We start from the raw sequence: 26,956 nt of genomic DNA on the forward strand, positions 1-26,956 counted from the left end.
GAAGAGGTTTGTTGGATAATGATGATGGGTATGTAATTTTCTTTTGAGAGAAAATTGCTGTAAAACAAAAGCAGCCTGGTAAATGAAAGGGTGGTATATTATTTATACGCATTTAGCTTCCTGCAGAATGTCAGTAGAATTAAACCATAAAAGTTAAGTATTTTTTCTTCACTTGTGCAAAATTGGAATTCTGAATAGCTCACATTATCACGAATTCTGCTTTGCCTGATTTTTAAAAAAAAATTCACTCATTAATTGTTAACTGATTAATGTCACCAGTCATTCCAACAATTAACTTTGCTGAATTGCATCTGTACATAAATTTTGGCTATTAAAGCTGCAAGGTGGGATAATGGGTTAGCACAATGATCTTTTATCTCTGGGCCTAGGATCAATTATGTCAGATCAATGGGATGAAGACTTATTCTGCTAGCTATAATGTTATGGAGTAAAATACATTTGGGAAATCACTTCAGTTCCTAATGGACATGACGCACCACAAGCACACCTGTCCGTTGCTTGACATTCTTGATCATGTTTTATGAATCTTAACAAATGGAAAACAAATCTGCAAACAAAAAAGCAAAAGCGGTCTGTTTCTGTCTTGTGCTATATCTAAGACTCGATATTGGATAGAAAATGAACCATTTTTTTTTAAGCGGGAAGGGCTAAAGTCATAATTGTCCCAAACTGTGTCAGAAAGCATGGCATTCAGGCCTATTTTCTTATGAAACCTGGCCTGACTCTAACCAATAGTATAGACTTACTTCAAAAACTAGGACCGAATTTTCATGTATTTATTTCATATTATATGTGCGTGTGAGAGATATAAAACAGACATATATAATTTATTTAAAACATATGTTTGTATGTACTTTTTTTTCTACTATTCACCTTGTTACCTTTATGGATTTGAAGGTATACTCTTATCAGAACTGGTGGCCCTCTAGTATCTTGTCAAACTGACATACTTGCTTGTTGAAGGTTGTAATTTGAATGTCAGTGGACTATTTGGTCAAGACAGGCCATCATATTTGTGTCAGATCCTATCTTTTACTGACACCAAGCTATTTGCTTACACCAGAGGCTTGAAGAGATCAATTAGGAGAGCGAACATGGCATTATGATATTTGTTGTTTTCCTTCTCCATCCTAGGGCAACCTACAAGTCCAGTTTAATAACACAAGTTATTGAGTATAAGTCCACACACCCCCACCGCTACATCAACCCTTCTCAATCTCTCACCATTTAAGAAATATTCTGCACCTCTATTCCTCCTATCAAAGTTGATAACTTCCACACTTCTGCCATGTTCTTGCCCACTCACTGAGCCTGTCCAAATGCCCTTGAAGCCTCTGTATCATCCTCACAACACATGTTCTGACCTAGTTTTGTGTCATCCGCAAACTTGGAAAAAATACATTTGGCCCCCCACATCCAAAATCATTGATATAGATTGTGAACAGCTGGGGCCCAAGTACTGATCCTTGCAGTACCCCACTAGTCACAGCCTGCCAACATAAGAATGACCTGCTTATTCCTACTGCGTTCTCTATCCGTTAACCAATCCTCAATCAATACCAGTACAGTATATTACCCCCCATCCTCCAGTCCCATGTGCTCTAATTTGTTTATTAACCTTTTTTTTGTGGGACCTTATCAAAAGCCTTCTGAAAATCTAAATACACCACATCCACTGGTTCTCCCTTATCTATTCTGCTAGTAACATCCTCAAAAAAAACTCGATCATGTTTGTCAAATATGATTTTCCTTTTATAAATCCATTTTGACTGTCTACTCAAATCATTATTTTCTAATATCACACCCTGTTATGACACATTAGATGGTAAATGCTGAGCGGTTCAAATCCCAGAGGGAAACTTGAAACAACTATCACAACTAATTTTCAATTTGTATAAATTTTGAGTGCATGCCTTGAATTCAATAGTAATAAAACCACCAAGTCTTATAGGCTTTTGTAAAATTAGATTAAACATTTGTCCATAAGAGAAATGATTTTAAATACATACATAGATCTACAAATTAGTACTATGATGACTTTTAAATCCCCTAATCAATTTAACTTCAAGTTACACTTTCGTTAAGGTAACAGTAAAGCACATAGAATTTAAAAGACCCAGGCAAAGAAACACAAAACCCTGAACAAGTCGAATTGCAAGCGAGGTTTCTTAACTTCAGTCCTTTGAAGACAGCAGCTTGAGGCATGGATGCTGAAGGATTTTCACACACTTGTAAGATCTTAAAAATGCCTTCCCTTACAAACAGTCTTTTTTTGTGTATCTTCCTCTTTTAATGCAAATACCCATTGTTTCACTATGTCTTTGGATTTTATCTCCCTGATAATAAAACTCTCTCATTGCATTAAGTTTTACCAGTAATCTTTGGGAAAAGTAATCATACTGTTTCTAAACTTCACTTGGCTAGGTGACACATTTCACTCCTCCTTTGAAAACAATCTAGTCTGATTTATTTAAAAATGCAACTGTTCCCTTGACACCTATGTTTCTAAACTTACCGATGTTTACCTAATTAACATTTCAGACCAAACTTTTGCTTGGATCAAAGCACCCAGACTAATTAAGTCTCTCAGACACAAATAGACACATTCCACTATTACTCTATTTTACAATAAATTCCAATAATATTGAGAATTAATATATCTTCTTGACAACCCTTTATAATAGATTATAGTATTTTCCCTACTGCTCATGTCAGGCTGATAGATATGTAGTTCCAGGTTTTCTCTCCCCCTTTTTTCTTAAACGGTTGCATTTGCAACATTCCAATCTGCAGAATCCAGAATCTCTAGAATTTTGAAAGATGACTATCAATACATCCACTCTTTCTGTAGGCACCTGTTTCAACACTGAGATGTAGATCATTGGGTCCTGGGGATTTATCAACTTTCAATCCCATTAATTTCTCCAGTGCTATTTTTTTGCTATACTAATTTCTTTCAGATCCTCACTCCTGCTATTCCCCTGGTTCTCTATTATTTCTGGGATATTTCTTGTCTGCCTTCACGAAGAAAGATGCACAAAGTAATTATTTAACTTCTCTACGCTTTCCTTATTCTCCATTATAAATTCTCCTGTCGGTGCCTGTAATGGACTCACATTTGTCTTTGCTAATTCTTTCCTTTTTACATACCTATAGAAGTTTTTACAGTTTTTATGTTTCTTGCTAGTTTACAATCACATTCCATACTCCCTTTCTTTATCAGTTTCTTGGCCTCCTTTGCTGAATTCTAAAATGTGCCTAATCCTCAGGCTTACTACTTTTTTTGACAACTTTATAAGCCTCTTCCTTTGACTTAATACATACTTTAACTTTCTTTGTTAGCCACAGTTGACTCACTTTTACCTGTTGGGCTTTAGTGCCTTGAATGTATATTTGTTGTAAAGCATGTATTAATTCTTTAAATACTAGCCCTTGCCTGTCTACTGTCATACCTTTTAATTTATTTTCCCAATCCACCACAGCCAACCTGCCCCTCGTACCTTCTCTTGTTTATCTTTAAGACCTTAGTTTTGGAGTGAACCAGATCATTTTCAAGCTTAATGTAAAATTTCATCATGTTATGACCACTCTTCCCCAAAGGTTCTTTTGTGAGATTATTAATTAGTCCTTTTTCATTGCATAATACTAGCTGTAAAATAGCCTGCTCCCTAGTTGGTTCCTCAACATACTGTTCTAGAAAACCATCTTGTTCGCCTGTTTCTTTATTGTTTCCATTTACTTATTGTTAGTATTATATGGATTAAAACTTTTCTTAAAACTTACAGGAGACACTACAACAGCTAATTGTGATGTCTCTTCCAAATGTCCTTGTCCTGGGCCGAACCCCCCTCTCAGGTAGGTTCTTCATTATGTATTTGTATTACAATCATGTGATGTTATATGGCAAAGTAAATGTGATTTAAAAGGTAAATCTGGACAGAACCCTTACTTCCTGTGGCAAATGTCAATATTTGCAACTGATTGCAGAAACAACTGGCAATCAGATGTCTGTCCTGTCTGTCGTTTGCATTACAGCTCTGCTTTGGAAATTAAGTCAGTCTAAAGTGCTTGATGACTTTTTGATTATTTGTAATGTTAGCACATTAACAGACAATGGAATAGACAAATTCAATTAATAGAAATTTTTTTGCAAGAATATTGTTACATCCTGACTAACTCCCTTTCCCACACGGTGAGTTTTTTTGTGCTTTTGGGCTGTTTGCAGATTTGCAAGGCATGCCTGTAATGTTTAAGGATTCCCAAGGCATAAAGACAGGTTTGATTTGTTAGACAAAGTTCTGCGTAGAGTCTGTGGTCATGTAGTCATCTAAATTTAACATTGCATTATGGAGGTTTACAAAAGACATTAAAGCAAAACTCCTGTTAGTTATTGAACTACATAGAGTTATTTTCAAAGAGCATTTCTAACCATCTGAACCGTTTTGACCTTTGTTTTCTAAGTAATGTATTCTGCATATTGCTGTTTTAGTGCTTCTATGTAATATCCTCAAGTAAATCAATTAGTTTTAATCCCACATTTGGTGTTGTGTACATGAAGTCTTTTGAGAGAGACAGGAGTGAGTATGTTGTGATCTTTGCATTATATGCCATAATTATGAATATAGCATCAGGACTAGGCCATTTAGTCCCTCAAACCTTCTCTGCCATTCAGTTAAATCATGACTAATTTGTGCCTCAACTTTATTTATCCAACTTGCTCTGTGTCCTTAGGTACCAATGCTTAACAAAAATCTATAGTTCTTGGGCATGAAAACTGCAATAGTTCTAGCATCCGCTGAGGGAAATAATTCCAGATTTCTACTACCATTTGTGTGAAAAGCCTGGTATTATTCTGGTCAACCTGTACTGAACCACCTCCAAAGCCAATATAAGTACCCTAAGGCGTGGTGCCCAAAAACAGTACTCCAGATGTGATTTGATAAAGGCTGTATGTAACTGAAGTATAACATCCTCCATTTTGTATTCCAGCCCTCTTGAGATAAAGGCCATTGCTCCATTAGTATTTTTTGCTTTTTGTATTCATCTATTAACGTTAAATGATTTGTGTATTTGAACTTTCAAATCTCCTTGCTCCTCTACAGTTCCTAGCTTCTCACCATTTAGAAAATAGTAGGATTTATCATTCTTGAGCCCAAAGTAAATGGTCTCGTGCTTTCCCACACTAAACCCCATCAGCCATAGGTTTGTCCACTTACACTTCCTTTCCCATCTGTACGATCGATAGCCCTTCCTAAAGGGTCATTGCTAATTCCATATTGTTGCCTCATTCACAGCTTGCATAGGGATGAGAGTTTTGGCTCAATGGCATCTTGGTCTTCACGTGAAAACTGTCTTTTATTTCCATGAGTATAAGGCAAAGTTATTATGATGAAGTTTGGTGATTACTACAATTTCGACGGGAGCATGATAAAGCAGGATTTGAGGTTCATGGAAGCTATTAACGCTCAGGAATATTGATTGATGTGACAAAGTTGGTTAACGAATCAAGATACTAATTAATGTGTTTTGAGCATTGGATCGGAACTTCAATTAGTTAAATGCTCGACTGTCTGAATATTTTAAGTTAGAGTTCTGTGATAGCCTCCTGACCTTGCTAGGCATACATGAGTTTAATTTGTCCTATTCAAAGTCATAAAGTGGAAAAGCGCATAAGAGTAAAATGCTTTCCAGCATGAAAGGTGCAAACTGATTTATCTAGCAATTCATTCATGAAAGTTGTGCTTTCTGTTAGTTATTAAGTCAGAAATGCAGATAACTGACATTTTCAATGCACTAAACTTTAAGTTGAAGATGGAAAAATAGTGGCAAGCAACTTGCAAATTAAAAATGGAAGAAAGAGAAATTTTAAAAGTTTGTCTTAATTGGAGGGAAAAACTTAAATGGGAATATGTTTCAGATTTTTAGACCAAGGAAAGAATTGAATACAGGTACAGTGCCTCAAATCTGGCTGTCTGAAAACTGACATTTTATAATTTCCTATTCATGGATTTTGATTCTTATTAACTGAGTAACGTAATTTTCAGGCTTGTTTGGTGAGGTGTTGCATTGGCACGCTGGTGCACTGGGCTAGTTATCAGCTTCACACACCAGTCTTCTCCCATGGTCTGGTTGGTCCAAGCAACTCTTGACCCAATCTGAACTGACTTGGCCTGATCTGCCCGACCTGACCTGGCTCGAACTGTCCAATCTGAAAACCAATAGGATCCAAGATCCGGCATGGACTTGGTCTTGAGGTTTCTGGTTTTACTATACCTGTAATGTAAATTTTAAATGTGAATGTAGAATTGAGTATTAAATTAAGTTTCAAGTGAGAATAGAGGTAAGAATTTCTCTCCTCTCCCTTTTATTCATTTAATATTTTGTAGTCTCCAAATGATTCCATTTTATAATTGGTCAATCTAGGAGTTAAAGAATAGACTAATGTATCCTTGTTTAATCTGATTATCTTTCAAAACTGGTTGTATCTTTAGTTTGTACACAAGTAATTGTTTATATCTACATGTGTTTCTTTTAATAGTTTAAAACCAAAGCTGAGAATTAGGGCACAATAGCACTTTTTTTTCCCTCCCTGTCTATGCTCTATTGCATTTGAGATCTATCATTTTGTGGTAAATTGTATGTACGTTTGGAATACTGTTGAAATTGATGTTGTATCAAAGTATTCCGAGGTTGATTTTCATGTCTGTTGTAGATCAGGTGGATAATAGGGCAGGCGTCTATTCCAATTGAAGTGATAGGGCTGAGCAATTTTCATGGTTAGATGTCATTTAAATATAATCAACAAGCTGCCAACTTAATTGTACTCCTTACAGGCCGCACACCAGTTGGGAGTGCAGGAAATCCAGTCTGCAAATACTACTACTTAAAGGTAACCTATAGCTCCCTAAACAGAGTGTGCACTCTTGCTTCACATAGAAATTGGTATGGATCGTGAACGAATGGGGTCTGCACTGGATGATTTGCCAAGCACAAGTGAGCGACTGCAAATGCAGTAGAAAGAACAGCCTAGAAAACAGCTCACCAGAGGGGAAGCTTGCATCCTAGCGCGCTCGAAAGGGACAAAGATGCAGACTGCAGGGGCCCAGCCTTTCAAGGAAAATTGCTTTCTCTGCACCAGTAATTGCTGAATGCATTGCCCTGTTGCCCAGGGAGCTTCTGCACCTTGGCCATCCCATTGACACCTAAGGTCCAGTTAATGCTATAGTTGGGTGTAAAGCTGCTTTACTATGCAATTCGGGGTCCTACACAGATTGTAGGGCCCTGATGCAAAATTCGGTTAGAAATGGGCCAGGTCTTGATTAGTTTAACCAGCAGTTGTGTGAGAGAAGCTGCAGATTCCTTTAATTTTGGCTTGAATTGACTGTCATCTGACTTCTGCTACCTATGGTTTATGGATGGGGTTAGAAAATGCCAGTAGCCATGCCTGCAGAGATATAAAAAAAAATGGTATCAGTGGTCTTTACAAAGATTATTTGACACCGATTTGCAGATATTCATTAGGCTCCCTCCTGTTTCTAGCAGGAGCTGTGGCCAACTAAATGACGGTTCACTGGAAATCAGATTGAGCAGACTACTAGTAAGTTGGCTCTTGCCATGAAAGACATCACAAGATAGGCTCAGCTGGGAGGAGAGGGAAGAGGGTATTGCACAGGAATGCCTACTCACAATATGTCTTCAGGGAATAACTTTCATTTCTTAACCTGACCAAGAAAACTTGTGTGAGACACCTGCGTTTCACTGCAAAGACTGTAACAGTGATCCATTACTTGCTGCAGTATTGGAATTTGAGATTCAGGGAATTGTCATGTCCATTAGACAGAAAAGAGACCATGAACTGCTTAAATTAAACCTTACTTTCTGCTTATTTAATAATGGACTTTGCTGGACCAAAAGCATGGCTGCTACAGGTCACATGATTTGCAAGTTGGCTACAGTTGTGGAAACTTCCAATAGTAATTACAGAACAATCCTTGTAGAATCTCACACCTATCATTGTGTGCATCCATTGTAATCAAGGAAACAAGGGAGCAGCAGATGGCCTGTCTCCCCAGCCTGGACTTATAACAGATAGAACTATCAAAACTCATTATACCTGCAGAGGTACTCATAACCACCATCTACCTCCTAAGGTGAGCAATGGATTTTGACCAGAGGCATAGAAACTGATTGTTAACCTGAAGATGACTCATTAATGGGGCAACACCACATGATCTAAGCTCCTTTGGCCTTTTGGAAAGTTTTAATGTCATGTTCCTGGACTTTCAGGACAGCCTGCTGTTAACATCTAGCCTGTCGACACCAAAGCAAAGCCTACTTCAAGTTTAAATCTCCTCGAAGCTTGGTTCTCTGGAAGATTCCTGCCATTGCCTGTAGAGTGGACCAACTCCATCTTGCTGTATCATCACCAACTTCAAAGGAATCCAGCAACTCCTGCTTTTAGCTAGCTGAATCTGCCTGACCTTTAACTCCTATGTGAAGGGACCCTCAGTGGACTCTGGCATCCTGGACTCCAACATTCATGTGAATTAATATCCCTACCTATTTTTGTTCCAAGTTATTCCTAGTTATAAAACTCTCCTTTCTTATCCCCATTTGTGCTTGTGTGTGTGTAGTTTTGACAACCTATCCTGGGTTTGAATGTATGAATAAGCAATACTTCTGATTTGACCTGAAAGAGAGTTTGCTGCGAATCACTTTAAAATTGACTTCACAAGCAGAGTGTTTGGGGAAACACACTACAGTCTATTTCAAAACTAAAAAACCTCTGCTTATGGACAGATGGCAAGAAAAATAAAGGATTTCAGTTTGCCCCTGTCCATAACTGAGTCAATTAACCTTTTAACTCCTTTTCCCAAACTCTGAAATGATTCGAAGTGATGGCCCTTTTTAGTGATAGTAGTTACATTTTATTCAGTTTAAATAAGACCTGATGCATGCTAATGCTGGAGTAGTACATCAAAGTGCAACAGCGTTACCATTATGCTCTGGGTAGAAGCACAATCTCCATATAAACAATGCCTGTTCTGTCCCAGATGCCATGGCACCAGTCAATGCAATATGCAAAACCTCTCCAAATCTTGGTGCTTGGAGAATCCCTTCTTGTACTTTTTTACACTGCAAAGTCTTTGGAGGCTGATTTAACCTGATCATTGCCAAGCTATCATTTGAATTGAACAATTGTAAAGACTCGCATTAAACCATCTGTGCTGTCCAAGTCATGACAAATTTGCAAGCAATTGGCTTCCTTTGCTCCATCCCCAGTACAGGGAGTTGGCATTCCTATGCCAAGGAGTGAGAACACGTTGGCCTTAACACCCATGTCTCTTGTCTAGGATTCAAGGCACTGTTGTTTCTCTGTCCTCTTGGAGCTGTTTATCTCCCTGTTCTCTCATAACAAAGCTGAGAACAGATGTCTTGCTGGATTGCTACTGAAGTTTGTCCCCTTTTACACTTTTTGGATTGATAAAACATTTGGTCAGTAAAGGTTCAAACCACAATTTTCCATCTTGTTACCTGTCAACCATCCTTGCCCAGAGCAAATCACAACAGGAATAAAAACAGGGTAAGTGTAACAAAATTATAAATAAATGCACAGTCAGTCATACAATTTAATTTAGTGCTAATTAGCAAGAAAACTCAAAGCAAGGATACCCCAGGATTCTTACAGCAGCTACAACTGGAACTCAGAACCAGGACATGGAGAGCATAGCCCTTGTGTTTTTACACCACAAGGGTATTCTGGGTTGCAACAGGTGACATTATGATCCCAGCTGATGTTAATACTGAACAAGTCAGATCCCAGAGTGAAACCTGGCTTGGTAGATCCAAACTTTGTTTTCATTTTGAAATCATGGAAGTCAGTTACTAAACACATTCGTAAGAGTCTACCAGTATACTGTTAACACAAAATAAAACATTTATTAAACAAGAAAAATGAACTATATTACATTAGACAAAGAAGTTGGAAAATTTCAAAACGGATACCAGAAAACTAATTCAAACTCATACTATTCCCTTTAATCCAGCAACCCTTACAGACACACAACCCCAGTGAAGATTTGCCATTGTCTCAGCACCAAGGTTTCTTGCTTGGGTTAGCTCAGTTTCAAACAGTTTTTTTTTCCGACGGACTGCTGAACATTCACTAGATGCTTTTCTTCAGCCTGTATCTCTCCCTGAGATACCCAAAAATCGCAATCTAAACTCATTGTTACTTAAACTTCAGAACAAACATGAGTTCCCTAAACTCTGTTCCCCAGCAGGCCTGCAGAATTTCTTAGAGTTTAGACCTTCTGCCTCCACTTGGTTATACACACACTAACTGACTGTCCTTCTGTGTTTCCCTGTCTCTCCGTGTCTCTCTGGACCCCTGTCACTAGGCAAAAGCCCAGTTTTTTCTACTTTTTTAACTTCATTAAACTATAACCCCATGGTAACCCATCTCTTCACTTCACTTTAAGAGTTATAAAACCTCATTAACAATGTATGTATACAAACAGGGCCCCAGACTTTCTGGCATCCAGCTCACAAAAATTTCTAAATTAAACTAAGACTGGATTTCATCCATCTGAACACCCAAACACAAAATATAAATTAAACTTAACAGCATGAGTGACATCTTGCAGTTTGCTGTTAACTCCGGCATCAAGTGACAAAGCTGCTGTGCGCCTGCTGGAGGAACAGACACTTCTCCTTGGACCAATAGACCAAGCAAATGGGATGAGAGCACTGGGCTTTTCATGCATTGCAGGCTTGTCCAGAGTCCAAGGGGCAGAATCTATACTCATGTTGGCCTTAAAGTTCCCCATCATCAGCCTGACATCTTCCTGAACAGAATGGGATGCTACATCCAGCTAGTTTCCAACCACAGCAGTAGACGGTGCAGGTCTATGCCTGATTTCCTGGTAGCAGCCATTAGTCATTCATTCATGCACCAATCCAGAACCTGGATGACATGATGTTGGTTCTGCGTTTTGCCAACGATGGAAACCTTCAAGGCACCGTTACTACTACAACATGGTGGGAGACAGTTGAGCTCGTTGACAAGATAATTAGCCTCATAGACTTGCTATTGTTTACGATTTCATGCAGGGTTTAGAATTCGCTGAGCGGCTAGTGGGGATCATGGGCAGTCAGATCCCTGACTGCTTAAAGTCGGTGGCACTGAGGCAAGGCCTTGGGTTCGCCATCGGAAGCCTGCTCTGGTAAGGCTGTCTTCATTCATTGTCCATGTGTAATGGAAGAGAGGAAGCCATTGCTGGGTTGTAGCAGCAGGCCTCTAAGAGGGGAACAGCAGTTTGCTGTTGGGCTTACACGAGTAGGAGGACAGTAGTCTCTTCTTGGGCTCATGGGAGCAGTGGAAGCAGATTGTGATGGTCGCCTCTTGGCAATGCATGCAGAGGGTCATTGCCGCTGGGTCAAAGAGAAGGTCAACTTCGAAGGCAGCACACTGAGAAACGGAGAGACCAATGGCCATGGGACTTGTGCATTCAGTCTTCCTGTACTCTAAATGGTAGAGGAACAATGTGGAGGCAGAACCTGGTTCTGGAGGCATCACTGCAACAGCAGCAGAAAGCAGCAAGAGGGCCAGCCTCTGACTGGCAAGCCCCAAAAGTGTGCATAGAGGCCAGGCAGCAGGTGGCTGTGCCATGAAGGGCCCAACTATGGTTGAGAGTGTACAGACTCATCTAAACTACCTGCAGATGTCAGAGTGACGGTGTTGGTGAAGACTATGGCTGTCAAGTGAGGCCATGCATCAGGTTGAGCTGTAATGCATAGGCCCCAGTGGACACTGGCTCCGAAGATAACTGTTGAAATAATTTTTTTACACATCAGGCACTTCCCAGGGATTCACTATGTGTGGGGTCTTTTGCTGTATCAAGGAGGTGACAGATGTCTTGTGTAACAGGACCAGTGACACTGTGCAAATGGACTGAAACCTAGTGGTCCATTGGCTTCGGGGCAATCGCAGGATTCCACCAGATGCAAGATGTCATCCAGTGCACCCTTGTGACCATCAAGGCTCCCTTAGCCAGTGAGCTTCATAAACAGGAAGGGATTCCATTGCATCAACATTCAACTGGTCTGCAACCACCGAAAACACGCCCTGCAGTTGTGTGCCCAGTTTCCTGGGATGTGCCATGCCACATACATAGTTTGTTAGTCCCAGTTGCCATGCTGTTCCAGTCCCTGCACACATTTGGGGATGAATCCTCTGGGTCACGGGTTGCCCTCTGAAGGCATGGCTGCTGACGCTGATAAGGAACCCTCAGACTGTGCCAAGGAAAGGCACAACACCTGCTGTGGGTCAACACGAGCAATCATAGAGCAGACCTCTGGCCTCCGCGAGATGAGATTCTGTTGCCTCGAACGTTCTGCAAGAGCCCTGCTATGCCGCAGTGAGGGTCTCATCGTCGTGGTCTGCTATGCTCTGCTCAACCTTGGGGGAGATGGTGGCGTAGTGCCAATATCACTGGGCTCGTAATCTTGAGGCCCAGGCTAATCCCCTTGGGGATATGGGTTGAAACCTCACCATGATAGCTGGTAGAAATTTAAATTCAATTACTAAATCTGAAATATAAAGCTAGTCTCAGTATTGGTGACCATGACAACTATTGTCGATTTGTCATAAAAACCCACCTGGTTCACTGATGTCCTTTAGGGAAGGAAATCTGCCATCTTTACCCAGTTTGGCCTACATGTGACACCAGACCCACAGCAATGTGGTTGACTCATAACTGCCCTCTGAAATGGCCTGGCAAGCCACTCGTTGCAAGGGCAATTAGGGATGGGCATTCTTCCCATGGAAGAATAAAGAAAAAAAATGAGCACTACAGAAGGGGAGGCCTTGTGTCAGGAGGATATGGATGAGCATTATTCCTCATCTGATGTGGAGAAAGGGCAGAACAGGCAGGCCAGGATGATCCGTTTGCTCAGGAGGCAAGTACCATTGAGGCTCGGGATAATCAAATTTACATCCGCTTCCTGCGGTCATGAATCCCTTTCAGTCCCTATCTGATTTTAAAAACTCACTCCTCACTTTGGCCAAATATCTCATCCTTCATATCGTTTAATATCACTTGGAGCCCATCTTCTCCATGCACACTTGACGTGTCTGAGGAGATCAAACTTGGCCTGTCCCTACACTGGACCATTTAGAGATGCTGGTGGTGCAGTAGAGCTGGGTGTCATCAGTGTACATGTGGAAACTAACGTTTTGTTTTCAGATGATGCCAAGCAGCAACAGATAGACGAGAAATAGGTGGGGTCCAAGGATAAATCCTTGGGAGCATCAGAAGTAACTGTGTGTGAATGGGAAATGAAGTTATTGATGGTGGTTATCTGACTACGATTAGATAGATAAGAATGGGACGGGAGGCTAGTGCAGATTCCCGCAGCTGGAAGACCATGGAGAGGCATTGGAGGAGGATAGTGTGATCAACTGTGTCAAAAGTTGCAGACTGTGTCAAAAAGGACAAGGAGGAATAGTTAGCCTTTGTCAGAGAATGTCATTTTAAAAAATTCTTTCATGGGTTGTGGGCATTGCTGGCTTTGCCAGTACTTGTTGCCCATCCCCTGCCCATTTATGATTTTAATAAAGGTCGTTTCGGTACTGTGGCGGGGGTAGAAACCTGATTGGAGGGATTTGAAGGTGGAGTTCTGGGAAAGATGGGTACGGATTTGGGAGGTGACAACATATCCAAGGACTTTGGAGAGAAAAGCGAGGTTGGAGATGGGGTGTTAGTTTGTAAGGGTGGTGGGGCCAACAGGTTTTTTTTGAAGGAGAGGGGTGATACCTCAAGATGGACTGGTTACACTGAAACCCAGTGTGTGCAGGACTGCAATAACTGTTATGAGAGGTAGTATGCAGTCATGCTAGTTTACATATAGATTGTGGTATATAAGACAATGCAATTTTTTTGGTGCCAAAATGCATGTTTCGGCTTATACTCAACGGGTGGAATTGTCCCAGATTTACACTAGGTGCGGTAGCAACGGGTAAAATGACGTTTGACCCGTTGGCCACAATGGTGGGTTTTCATGCCATATTGTCCCAAACCCCAACGCATTAGTTATGCATTCCTGGGAAACATGCTGTTTTGATGATGGGCGGGCTCGCATTTGCCCGCCACACCATCACCTCACTGCTTCATCAAGCCAGGCGCCATATTTAAAGTCCAGCTGCGCTCTGTGCTTCCAGTCCATGACTACAGTGAAGATGTCCACAAAAGGCAAAAATACCGCAGCCCACAGATTTAGTGACACGTTACTGGAACGCCTTTTTGGATGCTGTGGAGGCCTGCTGTGATGTCCTCTACCCCCACTGTGCTTCAGGATGGGCAGCAGCGTGACCAACCAGGCTTGGGAGGTAGTGGCAGTGGTGATCAGTGCCACTGCTGCATAGAAGAGGTTGGCCATCCAATGCCAATAGAAGATGAATGATCTCATCCATGCAGCAGCCAGGGTATGGCAATCATCTCATCACTCTAAATTCTCTCTCAAAAGCCTATCACACATGCACTGGCATGTCACTCACTGCCAGCTCAAGAGACATCACCATCCATTCTCTCACATACAGCCTCACATGTCCATCTGGCATCATCTGCTCTGGAGACAGCCTTCTCAGCCTTCACCATCTTGAGGCTACTTGCACAGATGAACATGTGGCCACCCCCCCCGCAACCATACCGTGGGTTACCCTTGTCCTACTGCCTCTTCCTTTGCCTGAGGCCACTTCTCTCCCTTCACCAAGCAAGCCCTAGCCCTGCAGCCATTGAAAAGGCATCCACATATGGCTGACCTGGCAAGTAGGGACTAGCCATGAGCTCCCCTAAAAGCGATGTGGTGTTGTCTGTGAAGCCTGGCGCTGATGACTGAGAGTGCTGACCAAAGCAAGATAGGCAAACAAACCTTGAAGCCCCGAACAAAGTACAGCCCGCCCAGGTGCACATCGCTTACGTGCTGTTGTGAAACACATTGGGCAGGCCTAATAATGACCTCCTGGTGTATTACAATGAGGTTCCCGACATTCGATAGTGGGCTGAGTGGATGATCGTGAACTGGTTTCACGCTATCGTGGAACTGATTACTCATTATATCACATTGGCAGTATGGATGAAACACCCATGAATTTCAATGGGAAGAATTTCTCTCCCCTCTTCCCCCCCATATTGGGGAGTGGGGGGGGGGTGGGGATGTGGTGGTCAGGAGCAGGCGTGTTCAGGTGTGCCTCCGATTGGGGCATGCCGCCATTTTACGTGGGCGGGCCAATTAAGGCCCACCCAGTGTGACGTCCACCAGGGAACGCTATACGCTCTCTGTGCGGGGTGGGGGAGAGATTCCCTAAGCCAGGAGTGTGCTCTTTCATGCATGCGTGCGAAAGAGCGCACTCATCTCCCTGAGGCTAGGTGCTGCCTCAGGGAGATCGGCGCCAAATTTAAAAATGGTACATGTAGAGAGATGAAATTTCCCTAACATGTCCATCGCTTTTAAATAAACTTATATCAAATTTTAAAAAACCTACATGAAACCTCATCCTGCCCGTGGATGAGGTTTCATGCTTTTTCTGAAGCCCGCCAGGGCTTCCGGCCTGCCCGCCAACCTTAAGGTTGGATGGGCAGGTCCATTAACTAGTCTAATTACTTTTTAAATGGCCTCAATTGACCATTGACAGGTCGGCGGGCGCACAGCTGATTCGGCTGCGCCCCCGCCAACCTGAAAATTGAAATGACCTGGGATGACGTTGGAAGTTCCGCCCAACGTCATCCCGCGTGTCGGTGAGCTGGCCCCGCCCCCCTGCTCGCTGACCTCTATATCCCAATATGTTTAGAAATCGAACTGTGGAGTATGAAGGTTCAAAGATAGTTCTAGTGAAAACCACAGGACATGGGAAGACCAGATTCATGGTGGTACTAACCGACAGAGCTAAATTAAAGCTAATGGTAATTTTCAAGAGTTAAACCATGCTGAAAATCAAGTTCCCTGCAGGAGTTTTGGTGCATGCCCATGACAATGCTTGGATGAATGAAAATGGGGTGAAGTTATGGATTGGTGATATGTGAAATAGGTGTCCAGGTGACCTGTGCAAAGAATGCGGATTATTACTTTGGAATATGTTCAGGTCCCATGTAGCTGATGAGATCAAGAAGAGCCTAGTTATAACAGCAAGTTATAACTATAGGTATGTAGTTCACCTTTTTAGCTTTGGGTCTCAGGAAGCCTTTCAAGGATCATGTTCACACCAAATGGAATAGGTGAATGGTTGATGGAGCAAAAAACCTTCACAGCGGAAATGTTCGTGCTGCCCTGCTCGATGTTTTGTGTGGTTTCATCATCATATTGTGGGATGCTATTAATGCACAAACTGTCATCAGATCATTGGATGATTTGTTGGAGAAGGATAATTATGAAACCAAAAGTGCCACATCTGATCCAGAGTGGGATCCTTACAGTGATGTCATAGCCAAAGTGTCTCAGGATGAATTTGATGAACTCTTTGAGTTGGATGCAGGGGGTGATGAATTTGATGGTTTTTTACAACATTATGATTGTGATTTGAATTTATTCTTGTAGAATTATTTCATTAAATAAGGGCGTGACACGTCGATTTAATTTGAAATACCAGTGTTAAGTTCGTTTTCACATTTCAAAATGGCGACCACCTACAACAACACTGGTGGCTCACAGTTTATATTGGGCGTATAAGGTGATCCCCATTTTTTTTAACCTTCAAAGGTTGACCTCTACACTGTGACCTACGATTTATTAGATTTGCATTGTTCGTTCATGGATTGAAATTAAATCTACAAATCATCTTGTATCGTTTTTCCACTTGCATATATGCTATTGGGGGCAAAATCTGAATCAAATGACAGTAAAAGCATTGAATCAGAGGTGAAATGGTGCAGTAAGCGTCTTAACTTTTGCTTTAGTTTTATTTTAGCAGTTGATCTTAAACTGGAAACAAAGTATATTTTTAAAATCTGCAACAAAAGTTAATTGCTTGGGTTGAGAGTCTGTTGTCAAGAAGATAATAGCTTGGCTTTCACAGTTAATCCTGATGCTAAATGATTTAGATCATTCCTATTCAGAGCATGCAGTTATACCAGCAACACATTACATGGAGAACAATAAATACCAAGGATTGACTGTAACACAGTTGTCTGCTGGAAAGATTAAGAGTAATACCCTAGGTCACAAATAAATTGTTATATAACTAATATGTATATTGAGGTAGGATTATTGCTCTGAAATCACATTTATATTGTATACACAGTTTTAAAAAAATGCATTTTGCCAAGATAGGAAATTTTTGGTTTCTTTTCTCCTCTCGCAGTTGTCATGGAACAAATGATGGTTATGCCAGTCTATCTAGTAGCTTAGTGATGTCCTCATGGTATATTTATACAACGATCAGAGTACAGATTGTTTGTTTGATTATATTCCCTTCAAGACCATTCTACTATTCAGATTAATGAAACTATAGATTTAAAAATAAATTAACCCGTTTGCAGGCAACTATTTAAACCCACCCTGCATAGTGGTTCTAGTGATTCTAGTGGTTTACAGTGATGGTTGATTTATTTCAGAACAGGGTATTGAAGAAATGAAGAAGCTTCTGCTACTTCTACTAGGCTGTGCTGTTCAGGTTGGTGATGTTCATGTTCTATTTTTAAACTTGCTTTTGCTTTTCACTTTCTGTTTGAAATTCATTTAAAGTTAATATTATTTGTTCTTGGCATCCTGTAATAGTACTATAATGTCCTTCTGGTGCTGTTCTGCCTTGAAAAGTTTTAAAATGGCAATAGCCTTTTTGGATAGATTATGATATTGAACATCCCTGGCATGACTTTTTCTCCTCTGTATTTATGTTTAAGGCGAACCACACCTGATGAAATCTCATGTTTTATTTTCTTTGTTTTCAGTCACACTGCCAACCTTGCAGTTGGTGACAGCATAGCCAAATTATTTTGCCTTTTACATTCGCACAATTTCGAAAACTGTACAAGTGATCATTCATCATGCTAGATGGTCATGGCATACTTGCTGCAAGGGCAGTGGTCATGTAAAATGTCCTGTTGAGATTTTTTTACTGAGATTCACTGGGTCTTTCTCCAATAATTTCATTGTATCTTAGTACAGCATGTTCAATGAAAATTTAAGAACAACAAAGCATCATCGCTAATTGACACCATGTGAATCAACATAGTGTTGCCCAATATGCCAGCTTAACGTATCATATTTGATGTAAACCCCAATGTTTGCCTAGGACAATGATCACTGACAACAACCAGCTCTGTGTCTCCACCATCTCCCTTGATTTCTTGAACAATTCTGTTTTGTCAAAATGCTATTCTGCCATTTAAGATTTGGATGATCCAAGATCATCTACAGCTGAGCGTTGGGGAGATCAAGTAGGGCCCTCAGGGCAAGGGGGAAAACCGCTCAGATGGCAACATTTGGGCCAGACTTTGATGTTGGTGGCTCCCTCTTTGGAGATTGGCATCTTTGACTCTGAGCACAACGCCCCCCCCACCCCCCCCAAGTCTGCCACAGAGAGATGTCTCTGTGGGTGGCAGGCTCCCTTTGTGGCAGGGGCTGCTCTGCCTTGGGCAAAATGCCAGAAGGTCCTCTAAATAACCCTTAATTACTTTAAAATGCCTACCTACCTCCCTTCAGCAAGCAGCTAATTGGCATTCCGGCCCACTTCAGGGAAACTTTCCTGACACGACTCCCTGCTATTTTCCCGGTTGCCCCACTTCCAAGCCTGCTACCCCTAGGGTGGGAAAATTCTACCCATGGAATTTGAAGCTCAGATAATCAATGATGTGCACCACGGTATTCAGTTTCAGCAAGCAGCTAAGGAAGAGTCAGTAGTTGGAGGAAAACTATGGAGCTTTTTGCAGGAGCTGAAGATGGCTTGGTAAGCCCCTCTGAATTAATAGTTTGAAATTATGTTTGTGGGCACCTCCATTTTGAGACTTCCTCAAAGCCATCTACCTTCCTCAGCAGCACCCACCTCTCCCGGTGGGGCTGCCAACACTTTTTAGGGCGCTGGCCCTGTGATTGTGCCAGCAGCATGAAAGACTGCCCACTGTCCTTAATTGGATAGTGAGCATGGAGGCAGCCAGTTAGGTGGCCCCCTCCAGGAAAATGGATCCCATCAAGTACAGGCTCAGGACTCACATTTGGTCCCAAAGTCAGGCTCCTGAAGCCCTGGGAAAATCTTGTTCCATGCTTTATCCATCATCAAGACCAATTGCTTTCTGCCCTGAAATGCTACTATTTTTGATCTTATTTCCTCTAACGCTGAAGCCTTTATTTGAGCTTTCATTACTTCCAGGCACAATTTCTCTATTCTCTGCCTAAGCTCCATGAGACACAAGCTATTCCAAAACTGCCACTGGCATCCTGTCAAGCACTATATCTCACTTGCCATCATCTAGTCCTCGCCTACTTTCATTTGATTCCTTGTCTGTAATGCATCAAGTTCAAAGTTAATGTCCTAATTTACAAACCCTTCAATATCATTTAACCTTCCAGTCTATGCTTTTGGCCCTTCATACCCTCCCCTTTGCTGTACATTGACAGAGACTTGTAGCCATCTTAGCCCTATTCTTTGAAACTCTCTCCTAATCCCTGTGTGTTGCCATTCAGCCCAACCAATCCATGCCAGTGTTTAAGCTCCACCCAGCCCCCTCCCGTCTTTTCTCATCTAAATCTATCATTGTAACCCTCAATTCCATTCTGCTTCATATGCTTGTCCAGCGTCCCCTCAAATGCATCTCTACTTATCCACCAACCACTTCCTGTGGTAGCGAGTTCCACATTACCACTCTTTGGATAAAGAAGTTTCTTCTGAATTCCCTATTGAATTTCTTGGTGACTATCTTATATTGATGGCCGCTTGTTATGTATGCTCTTTCCCACAGGAGCATAAATTCTCTCTGTATCCAGTCCATCATGAGCTTTCATAATTCTGAAGAATTTGATTACATCACCCCTCACCCTTTTTCTTTCCAAGAGAAAGGAGGCCCAGCCTGCTGATCCTTTTTTGATATGTATACCCATGCATTTCTCATATCTCGTAAATCCCTGCACCCTCCCCGCTGTCTCTGTATCCTTTCTATAATATAGCAGCAGCCAGAAGTTCTCTCAGTACTCAAGTGTGGTCTAACCAAGATTCAACACAGGTATAGCACACCTCCCGTACTTTTCAATTCTATCCTTCTAGAAATAAAGCCGAGTGTTAGGTTCGCCTTTTTATAGTTTTGCTAACGTGGCACAACTTTTTGTGACTGATGTATTTGTACTCATCCCTTTGTTCCTCTGCTCACCTAGACTCGCACCTTCCAAATAATAAATGACACCCCACCCCATTCTTCCTGCTAACATGTATTACCTCGCATTTATGTGTTAAACTTCAGTTGCCAATTATATTAATGTCCTCCTCAGTATTGATTATTTCCACCCCCTCCCCCGCTCCCCTATTTGGTGTCACCCACAAATTTAGAAATTGTCTTTTTGATTCCAGCGTCCAAATTGTTGATGTAAATTGTGAACAGCATTGATCCCAACACTGTCTCTTTTGGGACATCATTTGTTACCTTCTGCCACTCTGAATTACTGTCCTTTATTCCTACACTCTGCTTTCTGTCTTGTAGCCAGCTAGCGATCCATTCTGTCACTTGTCCCTGACTCTACATTCTCTGACCTTAGTCATTATAAAGGGCCTTTGGATATTTCCCATGTTGCATAATGGTAAGTTGTTTGTGCTGATCACTGAGCTAGTTTGCTTTCAGCCACTGTCAAATCCTATGCAGCAAGTTCTCTGCCACTCAAAGGATTGTCCTGGTTCTTTTGTTGATCTACTCTCCACTTTGTGATGGAGTCAGTTCAGCAGTGTCAAATAATGAGACTGCATGTAAGAGGATGGAAGAGTTTTCATTTGCCACAGGCTGAATGTTTTTTTTTGTGCATGACTTTTTCAAATGTTTGAGTCAGAGCATGACTTAAGCAGTTTTAGAATAATGACCCTTGCCTCTATTTTACAGGTTGTTCCCCAGCATCCTTTTACTGTGTTTTGGTGTTGTACTGGAATGTTCAGTTAGCCAGAGATTCTGTACCTGCAGAGAAAGATTTAATGGTGCATTAAATGACATATTTGCTTAGGTGTTCATAAGACATAGGTTTGACTCTAGCAGTTCCTTTATTTGTGAACTCACAACCTTCATCCCTGTAGTCTTGGCTCCTCCATAACCCATCTGTTGAGATCAATAAACCCTCATTGGGCAGTCATCCCCACCGCCAGAAAGCAAGTGAACACTAGATTATTAGAAGATGAGGGTAAAGATCCTGAGCCGCAGCCTGAGCCTGGGCTCAAATCAATCTGCCAGAGCTTTGGATGTTTAATTTCCATTGTTTTATTGCTTGAATTATGCCACTTTCATCAAAATTGTCCAGGGATCATTGCTCCAAATCTTGTAAAGGCTGATTTTTCAATTTTTTTTTGGTGGGGGGTGGTGTGGGGAGAGTCACCTCTTGTCCCTAAAGGAAGCTGGATTTAATGATCATAACTATTTTCATTTTATTCCAGTGTGAAAGGAAAGAAGAATTTATCGAGAGGATAAAAAATCTTGATTTTGATACGAAGGCTGCTGTTGCAACTCACATTCAAGAGGTATGTTCTGAAAATGCAGAACAATATTTTTATAATAACTTTTGAACGAGCTATAAGGTGGTCTTGTATAAATATGTTTGATGAGGACATGAACATTTTGAACCATAATGCCCTCTGCACCTTCATCCCGTGCCCCCAAACATTTGAGGCTCACACATGAAATATGAAACTTTTTGGTGAGTTACTGGAATGCTGCTTGCTGTTCTAGATGTGTATCTTATCATTCAGGAAAGGAGAAGAAAATCTGAGGTGCAGAGCAGAATACATATTTAATTGGTGTCATAGGACGCTAGAATTGGTAAACTGACTCATCAATTAAAAAAGATGACCACTCTGGCATGACTGCGCTCCGATTTGGCCTGGTTCGTGTTCTCTGAATCCTCCCGGCAAATTTTCTACTGTCTTAGTATACTTCCAGTTGTGCATAGAGATAAAATAAACAAGAATTAATATTAAAATTACCTTGAATATTGCTGTCTTTATGCTTTAAAAGAAGTTCAATCTCCATATACAAGACTAATTTCCCCCATTTTTCTTTCTGACCTCTTGTGATTTGGAATTACTCGCTCTTTTGGTTTAAGTTCAATACTCTTGCTGTTAATTTATAGATTCAAGTGTTGTCATGTAGGTAAGGAAGTAAAGACACAACAGCCTAGAGGGATCACTTGAGAGTCCAGAGTGGATATCCCTATAAAGTAACAGTCCTACCTGTCTTCCCACTCCACCCTCTCCCCACCCCCACCCCACATAAGTTATGACTATAATTGTATCAGTATGTGAAATACTACTTTGTGCATAGGTGAGAAAATCTGAATGCTCAAAATTAATTTTAAAGTAAAAATAGATCTTAATTTCAGACATGCTAACTTTAAAGTTTATACACAAATAAGCATTGCTGTGGAAAGTTGGATGTTTGTCATTTCTGTATGTTTTATGTTTCCTCGTAATCTAATGTCCATAAAATGCTGTTATATATCACTGGAAATTACAATCCATTTTTTATGTTATGAAGGTGACTCACAATCAGGAAAATGTCTTTGATATGCAGTGGATGGAATTATCTGACCTCTCCCGTGAGGACCTCAATTCCTTTTTCAAAAAAATGGCAATTCATCTGAAAAGGCTTGTGGATGAAAGGGATGAAAAATGTGAGGTACAAAGACGATTACTATTCTAGAAAAATTGTTCATTAAACTTGACCTTATTTAAATGTTGCAAAAAAACGGGTGGTTTGAAAATTGCAAGTTATTTTGAGACTTTCCACAGCAATAATTGCTTTTAATAGTGTATCAACAGTAATGAATTACATCATTCATTACAGTTAAACACTGTAGCTCACAAGTTAAATACATACTACAAACCATGACTGAATCTGGAAAAACTGTTGAATCCGTGGAACTTTGAATACTTAAATGTTCAGCATTCTATTTCCAATGTGTCAAGCAGGTAGCATTGGTTGGTATGTTATTTAGGGGCATGGGTTAAGTGGGGCAGAAAATTGGGCAGTAAATCTTAGATCTACTTACTATGCATGTAAACACAATGGCCTCTTAGGTGCAGTTTTCCAATAATTATGCAGGCCAATGTGGCAGTCTTTCTGGACTCGTAAAATTCATGTGTCTGACAAGTGTACTCTCGGCTTTAAATAGTAACATCAGGATTTTTCTAGGTAGCTCTCCCAATTGGTTGCAGTAACTTCGGTGAAAGATCTTCAGAAAACCTTATTTATGTGGTGTATCTAGGGTTTTTGTCAATCTTGCACCAAAGGTACAGTGTCCAGTCAGGAGATGATTCAAGGAAATTCCCATTGTTAATTTCTTAAAGGTATGTTATTCAGGTTTTTTGCTTGGATCTTGCTAATTACATGTTTGACGTGACCTGGTTTTTTTTCTCTGCATTTTTTTACATTTATTCCTTTACTTTTTTTTATTTTCTTGCATCAAATAGCTTACAACTCATTCGGACAACCGTAAGAGTTTGAGGAATAATCAGAGGCAAGTCTGACTGAATCAGAGGCACTTTGGTTGAATTCTCCATTACCTGCAAAATGCAGGTGTATAAACTATTCAATCCGACTGCTTTATGACTCAAGGCTTTGTGAGGACCACTGTAAAGTTCTTCCACACACTGCAAGATAGAGGAATCTTCCAGCAGCTATGCCCTTAGGAAACCTAAACTGAACTGAACTGCCTGCTCCTGTCAGCAAGCGCGCTTATACAAGTTAAACAAAAAGGACCTTTGAACCAAGACTGCACCCTGAAGCACTGTCTCCATGGTAACATAGCATGCTTTGGGATAATTGAAACAGAAATGCAAACAGATTATTTTACCTTCAACACTCCTCTTGGATTCTGCAGCCATATGAATAATTTATATTGCATAAGGGTTTTACAACTCTTTCTTCAGACTCCCTGGCTCCATTACAAGCTTAGAGATGGATCATTCATGGTTCAAGATTTTCCACTATAAACTCTGACTTTGTAAGACAAACATAGGTTAGCATTTAAGTGTTATAATCACAGGCTTGTTTGAGTTACTTTTAGATCAGAGTTGCTCATTAGTTTTTCAATTAGATGACCCCATTTATCCCATGAATTAAAACTTTAATTCCTAAATCTAAAATGTTATATTCTAAAACATTTAAACCATGAACTGGATTTTCACAGCAACTTCACCCAGGAATTTGATGAAAATGTGTCACCAATGTGATGCGTTTTCATTTATCCCAGTTAAAATATTACAATATGTCATACATCTAAATAATCTAACCACATGTCAAACAACTTCTCTTTTTCCCTAGTTAATTCTATAAAGGTTTGGGTCTGCCTTTTCTTCAAAAGTTCAGAATCTTAATTGATACACTTCAGCAACAATCCATGTTTTTTTTGAAATGTCTTCTATAGCATTATTGCTCATTAGATTTACCCAGTCTATATCTAGATTGAAGTCACTAATGATTACTGTATTACTCGTATTACATGCACCTCTAATTTCCTGATTTATACCGTGCCACACATTACCATTACTGTTTGGCCTATAAACAACTCCTACCGGATGTTTGCTGCCCCTTGCTGTTTCTTAGCTCCACCCAAACAGATTCTACATCTTGTTCTTCTGATCTAAGATCCTCTCTCTCAAAAGTACAGATCCTATCCCTTATTATCAGCATTACCTCATCTCCTTTTCCTTTTTGCCTGTGCTTCCTAAATGTTGAATACCCTTGAATATTCAGTTCCCAGCCTTGGTGACCCTGCAGCCATGTCTCCATTATGGCAGTTAGATCGTACCCATTTACTTCTATTTGTTCCATCAATTCACCTACCTTGTTGCGAATGCTGAAGGCATGCAGATAGTGCCTTTTTAACATTATTCCATATTTTGACTTTGTTTGATGCTGGCATTTGTTTCTGTTGCCTTCCAGTTTCGTTTACTATTTCTCTACTTCTACAGCCTTGTTTTTCTCCTATCTGAATTCCCTCTCTGGTTTCCATCCCCTTGACAAGCTAGTTTAAACCCTTCCCAACAGCACTAGAAAATCTTTCTGTGAGGATATTAGTCCTGATCCTACTACGGTGTAACCCATCCTCCTTGTACAGTTCTCACCTGCCCTAGAACTAATCCCAATGCCTCAGAAATCTAAAGTCCTCCCTCCTACGCCATTTCTTCAGCCACATAATCATCCACTCAATCCTATTTCTGTACTCGCTAAAACATGGTACTGGGAGTAATCCTGAGATTACTGCCTTAGATGTCCTGCTTTTCAACCTCTTTCCTAGCTTCCTAAAATCTGCTTTTATCATCCCTTTTTCTCCTTATGTTGTTGGTATTCATGTGGACCATGACCTCTGGTTTTTCACCCTCTTCCGAAAGAATGTCTTGCAACTGCTCAGTGACCTCCTTGACCCTGGCACCAGGGAGGCAGCATACCATCCTTGAAGTGTGTTTATGGGCACAGAAACACCTGTCTGCTCCCCTTCCACTCCTCTTTTTCTCCACCTGTGCAGCTGAGCTACCTGTGGTGGCAAGAACTTGGCTTCTGGGGAGCCATTGCCCTCAGCAGTATCCAAAATGGAAAGCTGGTTAATGAACAAGATAGACTCAGGGGACTCCTGCACTAGCTGCTTGATACTCCTAGATTGTCTGTCTGGCAGTCACCCATTGCCTCCCTGCCTGCGTGCTCCTAACCTGCATTGTGACCGCTTCATTAAATGTGCTATCCATGTAGTTCTCAGCTTCGTGGATGCAGCACTGTGACTCCAGCCATTGCTCAAATTCCAAAACCCGGAATTCAAGTTTCCGCAGCAGGTGACCCTTCCTGCACATGTGTTCATCTATACCACGTGAAGCACCCATGGCTCTCCACATGCCACAGGATGCACATTCCACGCGGTCAAGCTGCCCTGCTATATCCCCAGAAGGAAACTTTAAACAACTGTCATAATCTATATTTTCAATTAGTATGTTTGAGATGCAGCTCTGAATTCAGGAATAAAAACCACCAAGCCTCCAGAGGTTTTTATACAAATTAAATTAAACATTTATTAATTTAACAAGGTATTAAACACATACACATGTCTACAAATTACTACCATAATAACTATTAAACAAATCCCCAAATTAATCACTCCCAGGTAATCTTCCCAAAGGCAACAATAACCCATAGACTTTAAACGACACCAGGCAAAGCATGTTTTTTCTTATGGATTCAAAATGAGGTTCCTTTAAATTTGGTTCCTTCGCACAGTTGTAGGCTTACAGGCCTCTGACACACACAACTCTGTTCGGTATATACCTATCCTTCCCTTTGAATGTAAATTCTTATTGTATCACCAGGCCTTTTGAACTCCACCTGTTCTAACAATAAAACCCCTTTCACCAATTTTATTAATAATATAAACATATTGCTTGGTGTCTTCTAGCTAGCTGCAAGATTTCACCCCCAGTCTTTGGTTTAATCAACAAAATGCAAATGTACCCTCTACCTTACTGTTTAACATCTCAAAGCTGCTATATATCAAAGCACCCAGACTAGCTTTAATCCAATTAAGACACACACATTCACATCCACAGACCTACTACAAGTCCAATTTAAAATAATTTCCACTAACATTATATACATTAATATCTTCATGACAATCCCAACCAAACATACTTTGGAGCAACTTTAGATAGGACCTTATCCTTCTGGGAACATCTGAACAAAACCAGAAGCAATCTGTTAACCAATCCTGCCCT

At 40.8% G+C, this 26,956-nt stretch overlaps 1 protein-coding gene across 15 annotated transcripts in view; it reads left to right on the forward strand.

Moving 5' to 3' along the window:
* Positions 1–26,956, forward strand: part of ccdc88ab (coiled-coil and HOOK domain protein 88ab) — a 350,607-nt gene that overhangs the window by 50,928 nt on the left and 272,723 nt on the right. For all 15 annotated transcript variants that reach the window (XM_078556951.1, XM_078556946.1, XM_078556945.1 and 12 more), the window contains 4 exons: positions 3,807–3,876; positions 17,631–17,689; positions 21,638–21,721; positions 22,734–22,874. In XM_078556951.1, the coding sequence (XP_078413077.1) occupies positions 3,807–3,876; positions 17,631–17,689; positions 21,638–21,721; positions 22,734–22,874 (354 nt within the window). The remainder of the gene's footprint in view (positions 1–3,806; positions 3,877–17,630; positions 17,690–21,637; positions 21,722–22,733; positions 22,875–26,956) is intronic.

The sequence above is a fragment of the Cetorhinus maximus genome, chromosome 14 (genome assembly GCF_964194155.1).
Source record: "Cetorhinus maximus chromosome 14, sCetMax3.hap1.1, whole genome shotgun sequence".
NCBI lineage: Eukaryota > Metazoa > Chordata > Chondrichthyes > Lamniformes > Cetorhinidae > Cetorhinus > Cetorhinus maximus.